Source organism: Pleurodeles waltl, chromosome 1_2 (assembly GCF_031143425.1).
Source record: "Pleurodeles waltl isolate 20211129_DDA chromosome 1_2, aPleWal1.hap1.20221129, whole genome shotgun sequence".
Lineage (NCBI taxonomy): Eukaryota > Metazoa > Chordata > Amphibia > Caudata > Salamandridae > Pleurodeles > Pleurodeles waltl.
In genome coordinates this window covers 180,292,337-180,315,961 of record NC_090437.1, presented here as the reverse complement: position 1 = coordinate 180,315,961, position 23,625 = coordinate 180,292,337, and the positions used below count along the sequence as shown (strand labels likewise).

The following is a 23,625-nucleotide window of genomic DNA, read 5'->3' as shown; positions in this document are numbered from 1 at the left end:
CCCTGACATACACTCACAAACAGGCCAAAAGTGGGGGTAACAAGGCTAGAAAGAGGCTACTTTCTCACAGTCATCACAAAGGACTAAAAGGCTATGATAATAGGATAACGATAGAGAAGTTGGTGGCGGAGTTACTGGGGGCCGGAAACCTCAGAACCGAGAAATCGGCTCTATTAACGACGGCACTCACTAGCTGGAAGAGATGCCTGAGACAAACGGAGGTGAATACGGCCTACTCACCAGCGCTACCACTGACAAGGATACCACTAAACGAAGTGGGAGATACTCTAAGTGAAGGCAGGGTCAGGGCCTGGACCAGAGTGGGAGTACTAACAATAGGGGACCTCTTCCAAGACGGGAAGCTGAGGTCCTTTGCTAGACTTCTTGAAGACGAGGAGATTCCTGCAGGTCAATTCCTGAGATATCAGGTGCTGGTTATGGCGATACGACGACTGTGGCCCATAGTGAATGTAGAACCTGAAACAGATACCATACTCCATCTGCTTTTGATGAGTGGAGAGGAAGGACACTTGGTCACTAGAATATACATGGCCCTAGTTGATACCACTCTGAAACCTCTACAAACACTAAGAACAAAATGGGAGGAGATTGGGCACAGGACTCCATATGAGCTGACATTCGTGCCTGCTGGGACTTCACAACAGAACAGTATCCAAGAAGATTGGCTGTAGGTTCATAGACCTCGCAATGATATTGTATAGGCGTCGGATAGCGATGTCCTGGAAATCCTCAACAGGACCCAAAATAGAGGATTGGAGAGCAGACGTGTCATCATGGGCTCAGGCGGAATTACAGGCCTTACAGAAAGAAGAAGCAAGGGGGATCAGGGTCAAACATATTGCGCCATTGTGGAAAGAAATATTGGAGGCCTGGGAGGAACAAGGAAGGAGGGATGGTATACCCCAAGAGGAAGGATATGAAGACACGCCAGGGGGAAGACCGGACTGACTAGGTAGGATGACGCTGGGGCAGAGGGTATCACATAACCCGTAGCAGGAACACCACACAAGTAGACTGGAGAATTGGGCCATGAGAGAAGAGAAGAGCAACTATCCCTAAGAACCTCAGCCCGAGTATAGCGGATATGAAATGAGGAGATGAAGCCGAATATGACATTCACTACCACGTTTGCACAAGTTTTATTTTTTCGTTTTGGTTTGATTTTTAAATTATTTATGCAACAGCTGCTCTGATTAGAATGTTTCTAAACACTTTTCTTACAGCTTATTTTTGATTAACCTGAAATGCCCTATACAGGTATAACAGTACTTCTGTTGAGGTGGAGAATCGAAATGTATAATAAGCAACTACAGATATTCTTTGACAATGAGCAGCAAGACTCTATGTACTGATAGCTGTTAATGAGTATGGAAAATTAATCACAAAGTTAAAAAAAAAAAAAAATGATGGTTCCTGTTTAAGAGACAATATTGGAACATTGAGAGCTGGTTATACTGTGTGCACTATTTCTGGCATCCTTGAAGCTTCATGGCTTCAGGGAGTATTTTCTGCACAAGTGGCTGAATTGGTGGCTCTTACTAGAGCATGCTGTATTTCTGCACAGCTGAAAATTAAGATTTTTACAGACAGCCAGTATGGATTTGACGTAGTGCATGACTTTGGGCAGTTACAGTCCCAGAGAGGTTTCATGACCTCTTCTGGCTAACCAGTTAGAAATGATGATAGAATTCATGATTTGCTAAATGCCCTACAGTTGCCCGAAATGATTGCCTTGGTCAAGTGTACCGCACATCAGAGATTGAGCAACTTCATCTCCATGGGAAATTCCTGTGTGGATCAGGTTGCTCGATTTACTGCACTGAATTGCGTAACATTTAATGAAGAATGGAAAAATGTTGGTGCAATGTATATTGATGGGGCAAGTCAAATTTACATATTGACAGCAATCGACACTTGGGAAGAGATAAAGACTCCAAGAGTTGGTTCCAGAAGACAAAAAGAAAAGCTGGGTAAAATTGGGTTGCATTCAAAGAGAAATAGATGAAATATGGGTTTCATTCAAAGGAAGGGCAGGTGGTTTTGCCTAGCTGTCTACTGACGCAAATGGCAAGATACTATCATGGTCAAATACACATTTCCAGAGACACAATGATTCGAATATTTAAGCAATCCTGTTTCAATCCAAAATTGAGATAGATTGCTGAAGCAATTTGTCACCGATGCATTACATGTCAACAAATGAATGTGGGGAAAAGAACTGTTGCCAATTTGAGTCACATTGGAAGTTCAGGTGGTCCATTTAACAGAATTCAAATTGGTTTAAATGAAATGCCTGTGTGTGGTGGTTTGAGATAGGTGTTGGTGATTGTCTGTATTTTTAGTCACTGGATTGAAGCCTACCCCACACGTAGGAATGGTAGCCTCACAGTAGCAAAGCTGTCACTTAGAGAGTTGATCCAGCGTTTTGGGTTTCCAGCCTCTTTAAAATCAGACAGAGAAAGCCACTTCAATATCAAGGTGATTAAATTACTATGTTCACCCTTAACATTGAGCAGAAGCTACAATGTAGCTACTGACCAGAAGCTTCTGGATTAGTAGAACAAATGAACGGAACTCTGCTCGATTGGTAAAAATGTGTGCATCCACAAATCTGAAATGGCCAGATGCTTTACCATTGGTTCTAACGCGCATGAGAAGTACACCTGACAGAAAGACTGGACTCTCTCCCCATGAATCCTTATGGGCAGAGCAATGAGATTGCCAGCTGTTCCTGCAAATTCACTTGTAAACATAACAGATGACTTGGTGATGGATTGCTGCAAAGGTCTACCTGATGTGGTTCACTCTTTTTCTCACCAGTTGGATAAAACAGCTATGCCACCATCCCAAGAACAGTGTCACAGTCTCTGAGCTAGTGATTGGGTGGGGATCAAAAAGCATGTGAGGAAGACTTGCTTGGAGCCTAGGTGGAAAAGTCCCTACCAGATAATTCTGGTTAGGATGACTCCTGTGAAGTGTGCTGGAGTTCCGAAGTGGGTCCATGCAAGCCATACTCGCAAAGTGACGTATCTTCTGGAAGAAGATCCAGTGTTGCTGAGCGCACCAGCAGAAATTGTGCAGTCTTAAGAAGCAAGAAGCAAGACTGTAGAGACAGAAACAGAGACAGTGCAAACTGGTGAAGATCCAAGTACACCTCTAAGAAATGAGGCTTCTCCAGGTACACCTCTGAGAGACGAAATAGAGGTTCCTAACATTCGTCAGTCAGCGTCAGCAGATTCAAGAGTGGATATAGCAGGAGAGTCAAGCCTGAATAAAAGGACTCCCCCAGAAGCAAACAAGTGGGAAAATCATTTAAAACAGATCTCGTTCCCTGAAGAAGCCGAAAATGGATTTGAGTTGAATCAGCATCAATGGAGATTTGACTCTTCCTGAAGTGGTTAATGGTGCAGGTGAAGCAAATCAAAGTCAAAGAAGTGCTTGTCAAAGTCCTGCTGAACAAATAAGAATCGTAAGTCCAGTTTTGCCTTCACTTTCTAGAAAAACTATGAAAGGAGACAAATGGCCTACTTTGCACACATCCAAAAAGTTTCCTGATGTACTGTTGAGAATAACGAAGAAGTTGAAACAACAGAAGGAACAGATCTGAGTGAAGGAGAGACAAGTGCAAATCGAAAATCAAAGAGAAAGAGAGTTGCAAGTCGAAGATACACTGGTCCTGAATGGGCATATATTGCAGCTGATGGATGGGAAAACAAGTTTAAGTCCTTTTGTTTTGACCATGAGAACCAGTTCTACATTTTGGAACTTGAAATCTCATTTGAACTGTGTTTTGAAATCACATTGCCAATTGAACAAGAGAGACATTATACACTGGAAGTGATAGTTAGTGATCAGCAGATTATGATATAACAAGAGACACTTGAAACTGATTTTGACAAAGCTGCTAAACCGATTTTTGACAAGTTCTAGAGAAAGTCTGAAAGCTGCTGTAAATAACTGCAAAGAAGACTGAAGATTATTTTTGATTTTTGTTTTTCTGCATAGTTAAATCTATTTTTCTTTTTCTTTTGCTTTCTGATTCTTTACAGGTCATGGATACCAATCACAATTGCAATAAAAAAAGTAGGTGTTACAAGTGTATATGTGTTGGATTAGCAGTTGTATGTGGATTGATAAGTTTATTGTTGATTATAATTATGAGTTTTTATAGTAAAGCTGAAACTAATTATGCACCTGCTTCAGAGACTAGTATATTTTCTAAATTAGAGAAGTTTAATAGAGATGAGAAATACTTACAGTTACACAGCTCACAAGGAGATCTTTCCTCTAATGTTTTCTATTGCTTATTGGATGAATATGTTGAGTCAATGGATGTGAGAGAGTGTTATATGTGTACACAAATTCCTTCATCAGTGCAAGAAGGAATTACATATCATAGCTTACTATTAGTATATGGAATTAGTTTCAGCCGTCTATTAACAAGATTCTATAATCAAGAATACATCCAATATTTTTATTTGAATATAGATGTTGTTTTTTCATTTGTTCTAATTAACCAACATTTAAGTAGCATTGTTAAAGCTGAGAATACTGACATTCTAGGAGGTTTCTTTGAACCTATACTAACATTTGGTACAGCTTATGCACACAAGAACAACCTCACATGTACACATTCACAACTTCATAAAACTTTCCTGGATCAGACCAATGATAGAAGAAAAGAATCAAAGGAGAAGATAGAGAAGGGTTTAGTGAAACACACTTACAAGAATGATTATGTATATAGAGTAACTAACACACAAGGCAGCTAGATTTAGATAATCAACATGTAGGAAAGCTTAGTATATATGGACCTCAATCCAGAACTGATACTAAGTTTGTGGGAACAAGTGAATGCTGACATGTATTGCTTTTTAACAGTACATGGGACTTTATGCTGAATGGACAAGATCCTGCGATTCCTGGGGATTATAACATCTGTGAAAAAAGTGCTTATTATCGTCTCCTTAGTGGATGATATAGTACTTGTTACCTGGGAGTGTTTTTTCCTAAAATGTATCAAGTTGACAACGTAGCCGAAACACATGATAACTTGAGACAGGATCAAAAAGGTCAAGTTATTCAGAAATAATTGGAGATATATTTGGAGCAATTATTTCGTCTGTCGGAAGGAATTGTTCTGAATGACATGATAATTGGAAAGTTGTCTACCATTGTAGACAAAATGCAAACATATTTTTCTGGAGCAAACATTTTAATGGATACTGAAATGGTTGTGGTATGTTCACTGGTTCTTCTGAACAGTCTTGTGTTAGACATCCTTTCAGTAAAGGAAGGCAGAGTCTGCTAGATGCTCAAAGCAAAACATTGCTGTACATTTATTCCTGATAACAGTAAAGGAATTAGAAATTTCATTAAGAATTTGACAGATCTAAATTCTGACCTAAAAGATTTGAAAGAGGCAAGTATCTGTGAAAATTGGCTAGGAAACCTTGGTCAGGGTGTTGTGGGAATGATATTGAAACCATTATTAATAGTGGTTGTATGTGTCATTTGCATAGTCAGATTTTACAAATTGTATAGATGCATACAAAGCCAAAGGATGAAAAATGAACAGAGAAGGGAAGAAATTAAAATGGAAAAGATGAGAAGCACATACTTTCATGATTTGAGAAATTTGGAAACCTGGAGAAAAACAACAAATAGTAGCTATACTAAATAAACTATGTTTTGAATTGTCTCATTAGTATTAATACAAGTATTAATAAATATATTATTTTGTGACGACATATGTAGTCGTCGTAGGAGGGATTGTTAGAGAGTGAACATTAATAATAAAAATGTGTCACTAAAACGTATTACGAAATGATAAAATAACGTGTGTTTAAAAGGCCTAACTGAAAACTGTACACTTTGAAATGTGCCTACTCTGGTGTTAACCATATTAAAGTTTGACCTTAAACTTAAATAATGGCCAATGAAAATAATTTAATCATGTTTAAATATATTGACAAGATAAGTATTAATTATGTACTAAAGGTTAATGGGTTATACTTAAATGAAATGTTTTATTTTTCTTAATTAGCACTAGTTTAAAGGCCTCACATTTTAGTAATTTTCCAGAGGCACAATGTTTTAAAAGAATGCTAACTTTTCAAAAATAATGTTTCTTCGTGCATCCTGTGTGACTTGCACACTGTGGAAAAGTTATGTTCTTTGCTTGTGGTATTTGTCCTTCATAAAATGAGATAAAAGCATACAAACTAAACAATAGGCCTTAGTGCTCAATGTTGTGTTCTCATGTAACATTTTATTCTTGCTTGGTTTCATTTATTGGCAAGACGCACATTTTATGTTTCCATGTAGTTTTAAATGTAATTAATCACGGAAGCTGGTGTATGGAGACAAGAGAGGTGTGACATCCTAAACCAATCATGGCTGCAGAAAACGTGAAGAGATACATCTGATGCACAGATTATGTTCATTGGTTGCAAACTAAACCACCTCATAGTCATGTCCAATAGAAGCTTAGTTGGTAACTTTTGGAACTTTAATATAGCAATGTTTTAGGTGATGTAAGTCAGATTCCATTTAGCTTCAGTTCTGATTAGTTTTTCATTCTCAAAGCTACAAGATGCTGCTTAGTTCTTGCCTATGATTCTAACAGTTCAGATATACTAGGCCCAACTTGCTGAACTGTTTCCCTTCATGTCCTGATGCAGTTTCCTGAAGGCCTGATGTTCCTGCGCTCTGCTGATGAAGTTTCTGCTCTTTGCTGATCCATTTAGGAGAGGTATAACCAAGGCGCATTATTCTTTCTTGCAGGTTTTTCTCCCTTAGAAAATCCAACTGCTTATTTTAGTTATCACCCTAGTTAGATGTTTTTCCAAACTAATTGTTGTCTTATTTTTCCCTTTTCATAAAGCCCACACATGCTTTTCGAATTAGAGTGTTGGTTCGGAACGCCTGACCTAAATCTAATTTTGAATGTGTATTAATTGATTGTGATTTCAATTTTATTCGCACAATTAAATGCATGCAATTTCTAGTTTCCACCTCATTCTATTGTTCTACATTATTCTTTGGGAATGTCTTATGCTGAATGCTCTAGTTAGCTTAAGATTTTTCAGGCATTTTGGACAGCCTGGGATGTTTCTGTATTTCTATCATTTGGTCCTGCGCTTGCTTTACGTGAACTTAACATTGTTAATCTAAAGGGCAATAAATGTTTTAACTTTACTAAACTGGTGTGGTTATTCATGGCCTCATAGGTCATGGTGTGTTCAAATTACTGACTCCAATTGATTATGTTGATTATTATATGTTATATATATATTTTTTTTTGGTTCACAGTGTCTAATTGGATGATTGCTCACGCTGCTGTGCAACATGTGAAACAAACATTGACAAAGCCTAGGTGAAACCTATTGGCTTTACCAATGCTTGTTCTTCCTCCCTTGCTTTTACTGGCAAAGAGTGTAATACCCTTGCAGTATGTGGAGAAGTAAGTGGCCTTTGTAAGTGGGTATGGAAGGGAAAAGTGTCTTTCAGTTTCTGCTTTTTCGTCTGTGAACTGGCAAATATGTTTCATCCTCCCTTGTTTTATGTTTAATCTGCATCAGCCATTCCACATTGCCAGAATGTGGTAAGTGTTTGTGCTTTTGGTTTTTGAAGGCATTATAGTATTAGAAGGTTTAAATGCTCCTTTCTAGCAGTGGGTGCCCTGGGCCCTACTGCAACTATGCAAGCAGTTAAAATGGTCCCCTCTCTCATGTCCCCAGTTGAGTAGTAAAAGACAACTATATTTAGACTGTAGCAAGTTCCTCAGACCCACGGGCATGAAGCCTCTACACCTGTTGTGTCTTTGTAAACAATTGCCTTTGAAATACTTTCTATAATAATGGCTTGTATACCCGAGTTCCTTGGGAGTATAGGGTTTGTTTACCCTTCTTCTTATTGATCAGTAAAGGCACTGGTTGGCTGGATTAAGGGTTACAAGGTGGACACCTATGAGGGTCTCTCCAATTTGATGGTAAAAGAGCACATACGTACAGTTCTCTGACACTTAAAAGTGTGTGTTTAATTGGCTTATACCCAAATGGCATTAGTTATCTTAGTTATATGTTCCTAGTATATGGTACCAGAGGTACCTAGGGCCCGTAAGTTAAAATGTCCCTCGTGGACTGAAGCATCTATTGTGCCACCATAAATGAGCCTCCCAGCATGCCACTGAAGAGCAGTAGGGCTGTTTTCAACTTCTGACATTGTGCTATTTAAAGTATTGAAAAAATCAAAATCTTCATTTTTAATATAAATATCACCCTTAAGGTAGGCCTGTTGAGCCCTAAGGCAGGGTGTTGTATGTCAAAAAAGTAGGGCATGTGTTTTTATATGTCCTAAATGTACAAATCCCAAACTGTTGTCTTTACTGTGGAAAAGCCAGTAGCCCCATTGGCAAATACAGGGTTACACATTGGCTGCTCAGCTGAGATAACTTGTGACTAGGACTTCTGAAGTTGGTGCTTCAAGGCATCAAAAAACGTGTTGCTTTAATCTTGACTTGATAACCAAGTGAAATTTAATGTAACATTTGAATAAAAGACAACTTTTTTTTTTACCAGAAAAAGCAAAACAGGTTACTTTTGTAGGAAAACTACATAAAGTTAGGCAACTACATAAAGATTCAGGCGAAAAGGTAAGCTTTGGGGATCTGAAAGGAGACCTCTTTGAAGCTGTTCTACGTTCAGTGTCAAGTTGTATAATCGTTTCACTCATTTCTACACATGGGGGACAAGCACTGCCCAATTCAGATCCGTCAACAAAAAGTAGGTATAGCGTGTTCAATTTCAGCGTATATTTACCAGGGAGGGGTGACTGCAGGTACCTTATTTTCAATGTCAAAATCTATGTTAATTGACAAAGACGCTGAACAAACATTGTCAGATCCTTAGAAGAACCAAGAGGGTCTGGCGTTAGGGAAATAGCTGCCTTTTGGAGCCAGGGACCCCCGTTCGAGTCGGCACCTTCTCAGCAGCCTGTGATTCTGGGCTAATCATTTAACATCCCCTTGCCTTAAAAAAACGAGTCCTTGTATCATTATAATATAACTAGTGTTCAGGTAAAACGCTCCAAAAAATAATAAAATAAATTAAATGAAAAATACTGATACCATTTTGATCTCATTTCTAGCGTAGAGATGCTTGGCATAAAGCTAAACAGAAGACATTTGTTTACAAAAAGCTGCATTCCTTTTTATTTTGCGTCGACTATTTCCAAAGACGTGAATTGTCTTCAACTTTCCTATGATTCACTGCACTCATGGAACAGAGGGCAGGCGGCACAGCCTGCAAAGCAGTGCGTAAGGAGCAGATCATTTTGTGCCATATGTACGAACACTTTTTTCTATAGACACAGAATGGGTAAAAACCTTTGCTACATCTGGCCCTTTGTGCCTTACGTCATTCAGAGGGGTCGAATGGGTTCATAGCCGCGCTTAAGTTATGAGGCCTCTGTGCCTAATAGATTTTTTAAAGCCGGGAATGGAAAGATCCTAACTAAAACATCTGATTCCCTCACAGCGAGATGGGAACAACGACTTCAAAATAGTAGAAAGTGAAAACATAAAAGCAGATTTCTATTAATAATAATTTTATTAGAATATAATTAAACATTGAATGAAAACGTTTGATACAATCTTAGCGTTAAGGATGCATGAATAGCTTACATTCAATAAAGTGTTCACCTCCAGTTGTTATCAAAACAAGATTCCTCATTCTGCGAAGACCTACACATACGCTAGAGTTTAAAAAAGCGAAAAGAAAAACAAGACAAAACACACTATTGCATATTTAACAGAAAAACCTACACGTAATGATATTACTCAGCGAACTCACCCATGTTTTTTCAAGTACAGGTATCAGGTTTGTGTTAAAGAATTTTACCCTTCATAGATATCAATATCATATCTGCAGAATTGTGGTTTTACTCTTTTTCAGAATGATTTTATTAGTTTTTTTGAACGCAAGCTATCTTTTTAATTCCATTGGCAAATATGAATTATCTGCCAAAGCTTGCAAGACCACCAAGAGTAGATACTTCTGTGGCAGGTGTGTGGCTAAATTGAGTCTTTCATGTAGAAGAGCTTTCACACGGAATCGATTCATACAGTAAAAGAAGTGCATTTGAATAACACATAACCTCGCATTTAAAAAATACCATAGTCAACTTCACAGATTGTTTTCAGATTGCCTAAATTGGCTGAGTGTGAGGTTTTGAAGATGTGCTCACGTGGAGCTTTATCAGTGAGGCCGCAGTTCCTGGACAATTTTCAAACATGAATTCTAATAATACATCACTTGTTGGCCCTATGGAGCTGGTTAACTGCTCTTCAGGCTATGTTGTAAAGTTAAACTAAAAATGTAAACTTTTTTACAAAAAGCTGTCACTTTCTGGCTTGTGGAGATACACTATTAGATGAAACATCACCTTGAAAAGCACAACTGCTAAAGAGGTAGTGAATAACGCCTGTGATGCCTGTAATGGTAGTGAAACAATTGTTGTTTACCCTCCTTCCCCAAACAAACTGGCATTATGGGCAGTTCTGAAAGGGGACAGAATATGTCAGAACTTCATGGTTTGGAGTTGTGTCATTGCTAGGAAGGTTTGGAAGAGTGGTCCCCTCAAACCAAGGAAATTTAGAACCCAATGGGATCAAATATTTTTCACAGTATACACAAGCATATTTCACACTGCAGCAAATCATGTATGTTTTCAGACTAAATTGTTTATCCAATAGAAACGTTAGATTTACAGCTAAGAGCAATGTTTTTCACATCAGTTATCAGTTCCAGGCACAAAGTACCGCTACCCTAATAGTACAAAATCCCAGTCATAAATTGTATGCTAGTCAAATACACAATTTCGAAATACCGTCACAAGAAATATAGAACACATCATTGTTTCAAGTTCGGATAGTAGCCTCTCAAAATGCACGTGTGAGGAAATGAAACATTATCGCAATTTATATTTTAGGCCAGTATAATGCCTCCATATTCCTGGCAACTTCTAATTTCTATAAAAGTGTGCTAACCAATAATTCAGGATGCTTCGATCAATATGTTGCTCAACAATATGCTAGCCTGTGTGTTAGGCTGTCCGAATATGTCCGAGTGCTGCTCAAACAAGACTGGACTCTGCTCAGTGTGCCAGTCTGCATGTGTCAATTCCCCATTGTGCTCTCCACGACAGTTTCTGCATTGCCTCCTGCCACTGCCATGCCAGTGTTTGTGCTGCCCCAGAAAATGGCCATGAAGGTTTACACGTTACAGTCTTTGTTTCGTTTTAAGGCATTTGTTTTACATTTCCAACACAACGCGTACAGGTAATCATTTTAATGGCAAGCACATCACTCACATGTTGACCATGTTGTACTCAGTGTCTCACAGTATCGCTCACATTTTGACTCCCATCCTTTCTCAGCGAGTTCTCTCTTTTCAAGATGAGTCACATTTCATTTACACCCGTCTCCTCATGACTGTTTTTTTTACGAAACAGTAACTCTGATATTATTTTTCTCCCTCATGGCTCTCTACCCTCCCCTAGCTCCACCCCTCATCATGTTTAATTTACTCTGGCCGAGCCTCATTCTCGGCCACGGCCACTTGAACTATACGACTGGGGATGATCAAATTATGTAGCATTGTTGAATACATTATGCAGCAAGAAAAGACAAATTATGCAGGGTAATGCCGCACATTTTGAAGCAGTATTACTTCAACATTTTGTAATTTTTGCACATTAGCACAGTTTGGGCAAATGTTTCACCTCAGTAATATCAGTGAGACACCTAAAGACAGTAGTCAGAAACTGAAATGTGGCCTGTCTCAGTGTGACGAAAGACCTGCTACTAACTGGCAGCACATGTGTTAGCATGTTTATTCATATTTAATCTTTTTGATCTAGAATCAAATTATTATTATTGTTATTATTATTATTATTATTATGCAGAATTGCATAACTCTGGTGGCTCTACCTCAGCCCACAGCTAAAATGAGTTCTTCCGCATTTCTACTAGAGAACCCAGAGAAGCTTTCCAATGGTCACTATTTACCTCTTCTTTGGAAGAAGCATCAATTCATATGCCATTTTATCCTTCCCTCACCTACTTATCAATGCCAATATAGTCAAATAGTCAGTATATAGTCATTTAATATTCAAAAGAAGCCTGAGAATATGCCCTCCCTAGTATATGATGGCAATAAATGCAACATAAAGAATAATGTTGATTTGTGAATTATATTGTCAACAAACCACAACAAGCTTTTGCACAGGCAGTTCAAAAGGTGCTCCTGGTGACAACTCAGTAAACGTGATAATGGTAAACAAGTCATACAGTAATCAGACCATAGATATATGCAGTCCTAACCACATATTTGCATCAAAACTCCAGGCATATAATAGTTCAAGATTGGATGGAGTTGAACAATGACTGGGTGGTCGGGACTATGAAATGTAGAATTTTCAGCTGCAACAAATAATTTAGATAGGGTTTTCCTCAGGCCAGAAAGCAGGTAGCAAGCTACAAGAGATAAAATAACTTTAGGTGTCTGCAATTATGGATACTCGAAATTTAATCTGCAACTTAAGGGGGTGCAAAAAAGCTCATCTGGCTATAGAGTTTTTGATTTTCAAATCATTTGTTAGGGTCCACGTTCTCGTTGAACAAAATCTCATTGGTTCAATGTTTGTGGAAAGTAGATGAAGAGCTATCTTTGATGTTCTTTGGGAACGTTCCTGTTTGTAAGTGCCTTGCAACTCTGTTACCGAGAGCCAGCAGGAAGCTCGTAACCCGACGTCCTGAGGGACACTGAGGGGCACTGGGATTGGGCACATTGACGGACACCTGGTAGCACTGGTACTGGATTGCCTAAATTACTTATGAGTGCTAAGAATAGTTACAAAAGGTACCACAAGTCATCTGAGCAGCTTTAGGAAATGGCTTGGTAATAACGGAGAGCAAACATGTGGCTTAAGACTTCAGAGATGAAGATGCAGCCTATAATCCACATTGCAAAAAAATCAACATAATAATGAAGAGGAATCAAAGCCTAATTTGAGGATCCATGATAGACCTACTTTTGGTGTAACACATCCTCCTACATAAGTCTTGGGCCAGTGTGTGAAACAGTACACAGGTCCACCCTGAACCTTTGGAGAGTGAAGATAAAGAGAGAGAGAGAGAGAGAAGTGCAAAATCTGATTACTGCAGCATACATCAACGGGTCTTATAGTGATATGTTTGAAGATTGTTTGTACTGTGGCAAGTAAACAGTTTGTTATTGAATAGGAATGACATTGGGTTATGATAACAAAGGCAATGTCTTCAAATAAGATTTTCAACATGTCTCAAATAATAAGTTATACTAATAATGAGTGCATGAACTACATGTGGCACTTACCTCGAGTAGATGTGAAGACACTCAGAGGAGCAGCAGAGTAGAAAGAGGAGGAAGGCACAGATCCATGGTCCATTTATGGATTAGATGGCAAGGAATAGTGCACAGCAGTGGACAAAAGTGGACAGAAGAGCCACTGCACACAGTCACATTTGACAGGGAAAGTGTGGCACAGGTAGGGAGAGTGCCACACATAGGGGTAGTGCCACCTTTATGAAGAGCCAGCGCTGGCGAAAGAATGAACGATGGACTTGAAAAGAATGAGCAGTTTTAAGGAAAGAAGCTAAAGAGCAGAAATGTCATAGATGGACATGCAGAAAATGGGGCAAGATGAGAAATGAGAGAGCCCTTATGACAGCAAGCACTACTAAGAAACAGAGAGACAAATGTTCAAAAACCTGAAGCATTTGAAATGTGTGATTGAGATATTTCTTATGACCTAATATATGATAAGGAGAGATAATAAATGTAATAAATTCAAAACTTACTCTATCTTAAAACTTACTCGAAGTAAGTGATTAGGGTTTGGTTTGCTCTATTTAACCATAACACCTTTATTTTTGAAGTAAGATATATCAGGATGTTTAGGCAACTGTATCTGAGCACAAATTAATCTTAACAGAAAGCAGATTATGATCACTGCAGCGTTTGCAGCAATATTAAAGACAGATCTTCAGAGAGAAATATCTTAGAAAATAATATATAGTAAATAGTAGTGCAGGATCCCCCTCTCCCCCTATAAAGGATGGTATGGGCTCATTCACTGCTGGCCACACTTCAGGTACAAATAAAAGATTGTTTTTAATCAGTAAACAGTTGTGGGCCTCACCATAATCATGATGGCTAAAGTGTGTAGTGCCATGCCTTTTAGCCCTACCCGTACTGTAGTTTTTAATTAGATGTCTTCCTTCTCTCTCTCTGTTCAATTATTTCTTCCTCCTCTATCTGAAGTTATTTTTGTGGTTCTTCACGTATTGTTTTAAGGCATTGTGCTCAATGGACAAGTCTGTTTTTGAAAAGACATAAAGATGTAATGGTTACAGTACAAATTTCCTAATAAAAGTGTTAATTTATTTTAATTACTTTACTTTCTTATTTTGTTACAGTATTCCATATAGAAATGTACCTATTTCATGTAGAAAGATATAGCTGGAGGTGATGGGGTATAAATTTCAATTTCTCTGTTATGTCTTTGAAGAAGAAATAAAGCTATATGGTTGTTGGTGGCGAATTAATTAAAAAACAAATTAAAATCACTTACCTGCTTCGCTTCCGCCACGCTGCTCCTCTGCTGCACTGCAGTCAGAGGCTCCCAGCCTGGCCTGCGGCCCATCCTGACACTGCTCAAAGCAGACTGGGAGCCTGTGCATGTCTTCTCCAGCCCGGCAACTGTGTTGCTGCGCTGGAGAGAGCCTACTGCGCATATATGTTTGGCCAGCCCGAGACGGCCGACCAAACATACCTGCGCAGTGAGGGGAATGCACAGTGCTCTCCACTCATCGTCGCCATCCCCAATGCCCGACCCTTTAACAAACACTTGTTTGTTAAAGGTGATTTGCAGCGCTTGCTGCTGGCAGGGGGAGGGGTGACGTTCCTCTGCCCTAACGGAGGAGCCACACCTGATCAAACCTAGAAGTGTGGCTTGACAAAAGAATACAAATATGTTTATTTAAAAAAAAGCAAAGTCTCTTTTAAAAGCCACCCTGTATTATATGTAATTTTATCTTGTCACGTATAATTTTTTACCTTTCAATAGGTACCACAATACTTTCTAGATAATTTTGAAAAAGTACTGCAGTACATCGTAAACTTTTTAAAAAATATATACATCAACAAAAATACTTTTCCCTAACTCTACAGACTTTGCTAATTTTCCTCATTTCTTCCTATACATTATAATAAAACTAGTATGCTACATGTCATGTTAAAACAGAACAAAGGCACAGAACAAAGGCAAAATGTGGTCTAAAAATTATGACTGTTTTCATTTTGTAAGCGCTTTGATTAATCAATAATATTGTATTAGGCCATCGCCATGTAAGTAGTAGGCTGCAAACGTACGGCGGAATACCATGGGCCAATATGTCACAAATATTGGTCCCTTATTACTCAAAAACAACTGAACAAATTTAGCTCAAATAACAAAAAATTACCCTTTCCACGCCATAATCTGTATTCCTGCCAAATTTCATGTAAATCAGTCCAGTCATTTTGCCGCTACAGCTGTAAAAAAAAAGTCTAACGAAAATGCATTGGTGGAACAACGTGTTTTCGGACCCCCTTTTTTCTTTACACCCCCTTAACCAATCACTGCACAACTGTGAATCATCAGCCAATGTAGAAAAAAAATATGGTCAACCCACCAAACACTGGAGTAATGTTTTTTAAGTTTTAGAGATAGAAAGTAATAGAACATGAATAATTCAAACATATTTGAATGTTGGATTGATTTTGTGCTGTACTGTGTATTTTTTTCAGTAGTGACATCCAATTGTACCTAGCCAATCTGTCATCTGTACCTTTAGCTCCTGATCACATCTGTAGTTGTTTCATATGCAAACGGAGTTTTAGTAGCCAACCATGGATCCAATTATAGGTCTTATTGTGATTTCAGGGTGTTGGCAGGTAGGATATTCTCGTGTGCAGAGGAAGTGTATGTATTTTGGGATTCTGGGATGAAATTCCCGGAATGATGGTTTGAGCTGCACACGTTGTCATGCATAATGTTAATTTTTATATTGGGTGAAAGCACAGATTATAAATAGGCTTATAAAGATTTTATTTTTTGTTTTCAATGTTTACTGTTTGGGGATTTTCTCAGTGTTGTCTAAACTTTTTGAAATCTGAGTTTATTGCTGCTTATTCAGCTCTTTAATCCTGAAAATAGCCCAAAAGTGTTCCTTTCGCTGTCTAAAACATGTTGCTTTTAGCACTGACTGTTATAACGCACATATTTAATTTAAGGGAGACGTGTTGCAGGGATGAAGTGTCTTCCCACTGACAGTGTCCACCAGGCGTATGGCAAATTGTGCTAAGCATGAAAGTCTGAGTATTGTACTGTCTCAATGACAGACACTTACATTCCCTCTGTAACATTTTCTCCATTTTCTCAGGACTCTTTCAAGTTTGCAGGTCTATTAGTGTATTGATTAGGAAAGTAAAACATTCAGAAGTTTTTATGAAATACATTCCTGTACATACCTGGGGAGTCATTCATCTAGTCCTTATTAAATATCATTACTTTGTAGGGGTACTCACCACTGTCCCATGCATGTGGTGACAACACTCTTTTCACCACGGTACTTGTGTGGTGACCATACACTTTTCACGGGTACCTGTTACAACTTGGATTGAATGTTTAAAACCAGGGTCTTTGGCAGTTGACCTTCTATCAATACTGACTGTGAGCAAAGGGGCCAGATGCATCAAAGGTTTTTACCCATTCTGTGTCTATGAGAGAATGTGATAGTGCATATTGGCCAAGATTCCTATGAGCCAGCCATTTCTTCTGTCAGTGGCACTATTAAATACCGGCAAAAGGTCAAGTATGATTTCAATACCCCTAGATTCTGTGGATCTTATCAATTAATTAGACCAGACCAGACCAGATAACATGATTTTACACCCTGCAACTTTAATCCAAGCACAAAGAACTGTAAAAAATAAAAGTGAAAAAAAATGTATTTTTTGTGTGGCTTATACTTGTGAAAGCAAACACACGTATGCCAGGACAGTGGCAAGTCAGGTAGACAGGATTCAAATGGCAGCAGGTTCAGATTGGAAACCATACTAAGCCTTGGCGAAAATGTTCAAACCAGCCCAGCACTATGGATGCTGTTTCTTCAATAGGGTCATGGGGACATAACTGAATAATTGCAGCTCAGCCATCTCTGAAAGCAGCCCTGGCCTCCAGCCTCCATGAAAATATCATAGTAGGAGAGTTGTGGAAAATCCTCCTACTGGTCATGATTAAGTATTTGCCAACACATAAACCTCTATATTTTCATGAACTAAAAAGACCCTCGTCACTGCCGAAATGTAATGGGGGATGCTTTCTTTAATCACGCCTGGTATGTTCCGGGTGCAATACAAACCACAAAACTCATAAATCCGATATGTGTGGTGACAGGAATTAACACACATATCAGTGATTAATTTCCTATTATAATGAAATCTTAAAAGTCAACTACATGAAGACAATATGGCTGACACACACAGTTTTGATCCAACAAGTCAGAACAAGGAAGCATCAAATCCTGTTGTGCAAAGAGGTTGCAAAAAGCATCTAAGACCGTACAAGAATTATTTAATTGATATAAGGAGGCTAACTAAACTGACATCCTAATCTGTAAACCAGCATGAATAAATTCTCCTCCCAGCCAGTGCACGCTGGCTCAGGAGATGAGAAGGACATCCAACCTAAAATCTTTAATTTCAAAGCAGCAGAGATGATAATGACTCACTGAGCATCACCAATAATTCTACTACCTTTTCTTTATAAAGCACTTCATACCACACGTCTGGCATTTCTTAGCAATGTAATCAATAAGTGTTACTAATATCCAATTAACTGTTTCCTAATGTTGTAGACACTACAGACGGTATTCATACTCATGCATGAGACAGGCTGGTCGGTGGATATGCAATTGAAAAGCTAACTACCACTCAGCCATGGAACTAAAGAGGGCAGAACTAGTATATCATGCTATGTAAACAGGAGTGACAGCATTGCGATAGCATTGTAATATCACTGTAATAGCATGTCCGATCTGTATTATTGTTTCAGAAACACACATCTATATAACTAAAAATCATACAAATTGAATGGATGCCTGTAGGCATATGTGAATAAAATAACTAAAAATTGCTAGACAGTCACAAAAAAATGTGTTCTGTAGATCTTTGGAGGACCGTCCAACTTAAGTAAAGACACAATAATCCAGAGGAGAAATTCAAGTGTGCTTTGGAAGGGATGGCAATGAAGGAGACAAGGGAGATTAATACATTCTAGAAAATGGAATCCAACCTTAGTTGAGCCCCCTATGATATTCATGACAAAACCCTGCTCAGTGTGCTATATTTTTACCCATTTCAGACAGAAAAAAAATATTTTTTCCGATACATGACTAACAATCAATTGTTAATATCAATTGTATGAGGAGACAAAAGTTAATGTAGCATTCCTCGTAAAGAGAGGAGAGAAAAAACATCTTTAAAACTCTCTTAAAAATGTGATGTTGAATTGACACATGACAAATGGCAAGACTTTTGCAATGCTCATTCCTAATCATTTTCATTACATAAAATGCCTGATTCTCCATTCCGTCCTGTCCTTTCTATCCACTCTTCCTTCCATGCTTTAGTCATTCACAAAGGATACTAGCAGGCAATATATTGAGCACCTATGTAACGGGAATTCCTTCTGTATGCAAATGTCACCGCCTACATGCAGTGGCCAAAACATGGACACAGGCACTCATCATGGCCTTTGTGTATTTCAGTTTCAGTTTCAATTTGCTGCATTGTGGGTTAGAGTCAAAGTGAGGAAATCTGTGATATTCCATTTTTCACCACGGTATCCATTGCAGAAGTGTTTTATTTAATTAATGGAAAAGCATCATTTGGCATCTGGCATTGTCTCTGTATTCATTTATGGTGAAAGCAAGCTGGACTCGTAATGGGTAAAGTGTGTTGGAATGTTAGACATCTTGATATGCTGTCTGTGTGAAAAAAATAAGAAAAGAGGAAAGCCTCCTACCTTCTGATTACGTTGCAAAGATGCTCATTGGAAATCATGCCAGTGCTAAGTGTGAACGTAGTCTTGAATATCGAAGCAGAGATTTCGAGGGGTCACAATGTCATGACCAAAATATTGAAACCCAAAATATTGAGAAGGTAAGTACACAGAGATTTACTGTTCTTAAATCCTCATCTATATACCTTGAAAAAAAAAAAATATATATACATGTATACATACGTATATATGTTCAAAAACGAAGTTGTCCTCATGTGAAAGCGCACTCCCAACAGGTTGTATAAACGGGAAGAAAAAGCAAAGCCAGCAACTCACAGTGTATTCTTTTTGATACGTATATATGTATATACATGTATATACAATCAAGGTATTTATATAGGGAGCTAGGCATAGAAAATCTATACATCACTAACCTGTCAATATTTTGTGTTTCAATGTTCTGGTCATGGTAGTGTGACCACTCAATATTTCTGCTTCGATATTCAGAACCCACACCACTATCAGTACATGCTAAGAAGGATGTGCTGTTCTGTGCGACTCACTAAACTATGTTTTTGCTCTTGATGCCAGTGAGAAGAAACTCATCATGGATGCCCTCACCAAAAACCAGTTTCTTAAGCGGTTGGACACTCAACAAATCCGAGACATGGTGGAATGCATGTACCCGAGGAACTACCAGCAAGGCAATTACATCATCAAGCAGGGGGAGGCTGGCACTCATCTTTTTGTATTGGCAGGTGGGTACAATGTAAAATGGTGGGTGACCACTATATAACATTTACTATATCATATCCATAATATTGACCATCACTCACCATATCGTCACGTTAGATGCAGAGTTAAGAAAATTAAATATATGCTTACCTTGAAAATTTGGTGAAAGGTGATGTACTACATGCAATACTTGTCCAGTTGATATTGTTGAAGGATACATATCATCTGGTTTGTGACTGCTTGCCAAAGTCGATTATATTGCATTGACCTCTCTATCTATGTGTGTCATATGCAGTCTTCTTTGGGTCAATACAAAGCAGAAAAGACGTTATCCTGTGTGGTTCTTTCAATAATACAAAACAAACAAATTCCCCAAAGTACTGCATTGCATCTGGCATCTAAATGTCCTGTGTTTGTGGCAAGTGAATGTAATAAAATGTGCCACCTAAATTAGTAGTTCACTATTTTTCAGTGATAATGAACATATTAAAGTAATTTTAGGCTAGTCAATTAATTTAATGCATATAACATATATGAAACATATTTTTACACAACATCACAGTGTTAAGCACACAAACTAATTTAAATTTGGATCATGAATTTCCATTAAATTGCTGGGGCTAGTTGGCACCAGTGCTCAATTTCCAATTGCATTATGATGTGCGTATATCACTTCTTACATTTTGTTCACTGTTTGCTCTCACAACTTTTATGCTCTGGTAAATTTCCACACAGTAGGTCAGTTCTAAAGCATACTGTAAATCAAAGGATTAAAAAGGCTTTACAATGTATTACTAAAAAATGACCTGCTGTCCTACTATCATTCTGCGCATAATGTTTAACCAAAAGAAGGCTTTTCTGATGTTGTGTTGTTTGACAGACATCTACTAACTTGTCATCTGAATATGACCCTATGTAGCATAATTGTAACAAGCATTGGCAATGTCAATAGGTCTGGTGTTGGTCACCAACCTTGTGGCTTTATTTTATTTTTTTGTCATAGTTTTTGTAAAACTTTGGCACATATAGATCATTAGCTATGATGCAGTACTTTTCTTGCCCTTCCACTCCCACGGCACCTAACGTTACCATGGTTTAGCAGAATGTATAATTCAGTGAACAACGGCGGTCGTTAGCACAATAACGTCAACATTTTTGATGCTATTGTGGCACTTTGCTACACTTGTGTAAAAAACTTTGACGCTAGTGCTGCAAGTGCAAGGAGGCCCCTAGGTTACTATGGGAACGTCATTTTAATGCCAGCTCTGAGCAGGTAATAAAAATAATTCCACAAATGGTGTAGTGAAATCTTTTACATTTCACTGCGCCATTTTGAGGGCCTCCTAGTGTCGTAACACCCCACTCGCATACATTATGCCTGTCACAGGCATAATGTGATGCAAGAGGTTACAAAGTGGCGCGATGTGTGCATTACACCACTTTGTAAATATGGCATGGCAGAAAAGCCACTTTAATGCGGCCTTAGCATAAAAAAATGATGCTATGGTGAGTAAGGTAGCACTAATCGCTCTTAAATATGCCGCTTTGTTTTTGAGTAACTGTCATCCATCACCAACATAAACAATAAAATCCATTTTTTCTGCTTTCTCTGACCACACTTTTCCATAACAGTCCCTGGGAGTGAAGGAATTACTTTGTATGGATGTGCTCTTTCTGAAAGAGAAGAATGCCATCACTCACAGTGAAGTTAATCAATGGCCAAAGTGGGTTGACCTATTTTCCCATAATGCATGCTGTAGCAGGCAGAAGAAAAATGTGAATGACACAATAGCAGACCAATGAATGAAGAAAGCGGGCTGAAAGCCTCTTTAAGTAAGCATATCATGAATTGTACTAAAATCTAAAGGTCCTGGCTAAAAATTTGATTTGACTATTGATACTGATGAACACAGATCACAGTCTACAGGGCAGAGAAGCAGGTGCATTGACTCAGCAGGGCCTTCTAGACAGAAATCTGAAGGCCTCACAAACATCAAAAAGGATTGAACACTTCTTTTATCCAGACACTGCCTGTCAACATCTGGCGCTTTCTAAAAACGTTAACTCATTGGCTCAAACGTAAACGTTCAGAGGTGGAAATTTGTATATTGCCTGCCAGGGAAATGTGTATACTGTTATCCTTTGGCTTTTATAAAGTATTCTTGAAATTAGACTGTAGAAGAAACAGAATTCCAAAATCTACATAGACGAAAAGAGCCCAGTTCTGAAAGAAGTCCTAGTTACTATTTTTACAAATATCTCCTGCTTCACAAGGACATTTCCGGATGTGAATCTCCAGATGTGCATTTACAAATGTGCAAACGCTATAATTTGTAGAAAAAGAGTGTATTCCTGCCATTATGCCCCTGACCACCGTTCACCCCTGACAAGTAAGGCTCTCGGTAGGTGAATGCGCGCAGCTGGCAGGGTCACCCTGTTTGAATTGTGTGGTTTGCTGCTTCCTTCTACAACAGTGTTAATGCACTGCTTTATCGCCACTCACGGGGCCTGCAGTCCGCGGGGTGAACATAGGTCCACTGTTTGACTATAAAAGTAGCTGCAGCTTATCTAATTACAAAACTTTAGAATTTTGTGATTATTGGGCGAACATTGAACATCCCACTAAATCAAGCCACGCCTTAGGTGCGTGTTTCACACATGAAAGTTGTTAATCTTTTACTTCAAGCCAGCCTAACACACACCCAAAGCCATGCCAAGGTTTAAATCAATAAAAGACAACTTATGTTTGTCCAACTTCTTTGGTTTTCAGTGTTTTTCACCGAAGCCCTTTAATCACTAAATTAAAGTATTGTCACGCAGGGCATTGCCTCTTTGTGCATGTTCTGGACACTGTAGAGGAGGCTAACGAGTGCGACCTCGGGGTCGCACTGATTTATAAGCCTCAAGACCCTCTAAGTCCTTCAGAAAGCACGACAGGGCGGAGAAACTCCCGCCCTCTGACACCCTCGAAAGTAGAGATTTTCAACAGAGCACTTTACACCAAAGGCATTAACAAGAGGGGGAACGCTCTTCACTGTGGCTAAAAGAACCCTTTACCCCCGACTGAAACAAGCTAATATTGAGTCTGCTCTACCCCTTGAAGGAGACTAAAGTCCCTCCGTGTTATTGATGTGGTGGGGGACATAGTCTGAACACCCTTGTACTATACGTCACAGAGATAAACACAGGGCCTCTAGAGAGGATTCAACTGGCTCTGTCAACTGATAAGGCTTACATACAGTATGATAAGAGTTCTTTACACTGTGGCATATCCTGGAAAGTATGCACTGGTGTCAATATTGGGAGACTCCCCTAACAACACCATAATGTAAGCATTCCTGGGGTAGATCTGGAAAGTAAACACCTTCACCTCAAGCCAGCCAAACCCAGTGGCAGCTGGTGACATTTGAAAGTGGTGGGATGTAAAAGTTGGGGGTGAGTGGTTTGTCGCGAGTGAGCCCGACCGTCATAAAGTGAGTTCAGAGTAGGGAAAATGGTGCATTTTGAAGCTAATTTGAGGAAGCAAGAAGGCTTAGAACGCAATGGTATAAGGTGCAGACTTGAAATATTGAAACAAAATAAACACATAAAAAATGCTCCATATCTTATTGAATTAAAATTGTTTAGTGTGACAAGCTAGGGTTTCAATTATTTTACCTGCACACAGGGTTGTCTCTGCGCTGCATTTGGGTGGTAAAGCTGAACATCATCATGCTATAT

At 38.7% G+C, this 23,625-nt stretch overlaps 1 protein-coding gene across 1 annotated transcript in view; it reads left to right on the top strand.

The window, feature by feature from the left end:
* PRKG2 (protein kinase cGMP-dependent 2) overlaps positions 1–23,625 on the top strand; it is a 791,389-nt gene that overhangs the window by 181,753 nt on the left and 586,011 nt on the right. Inside the window, exon 3 of the mRNA XM_069237440.1 lies at positions 19,762–19,928. Coding sequence (XP_069093541.1) covers positions 19,762–19,928 — 167 coding nt within the window. The remainder of the gene's footprint in view (positions 1–19,761; positions 19,929–23,625) is intronic.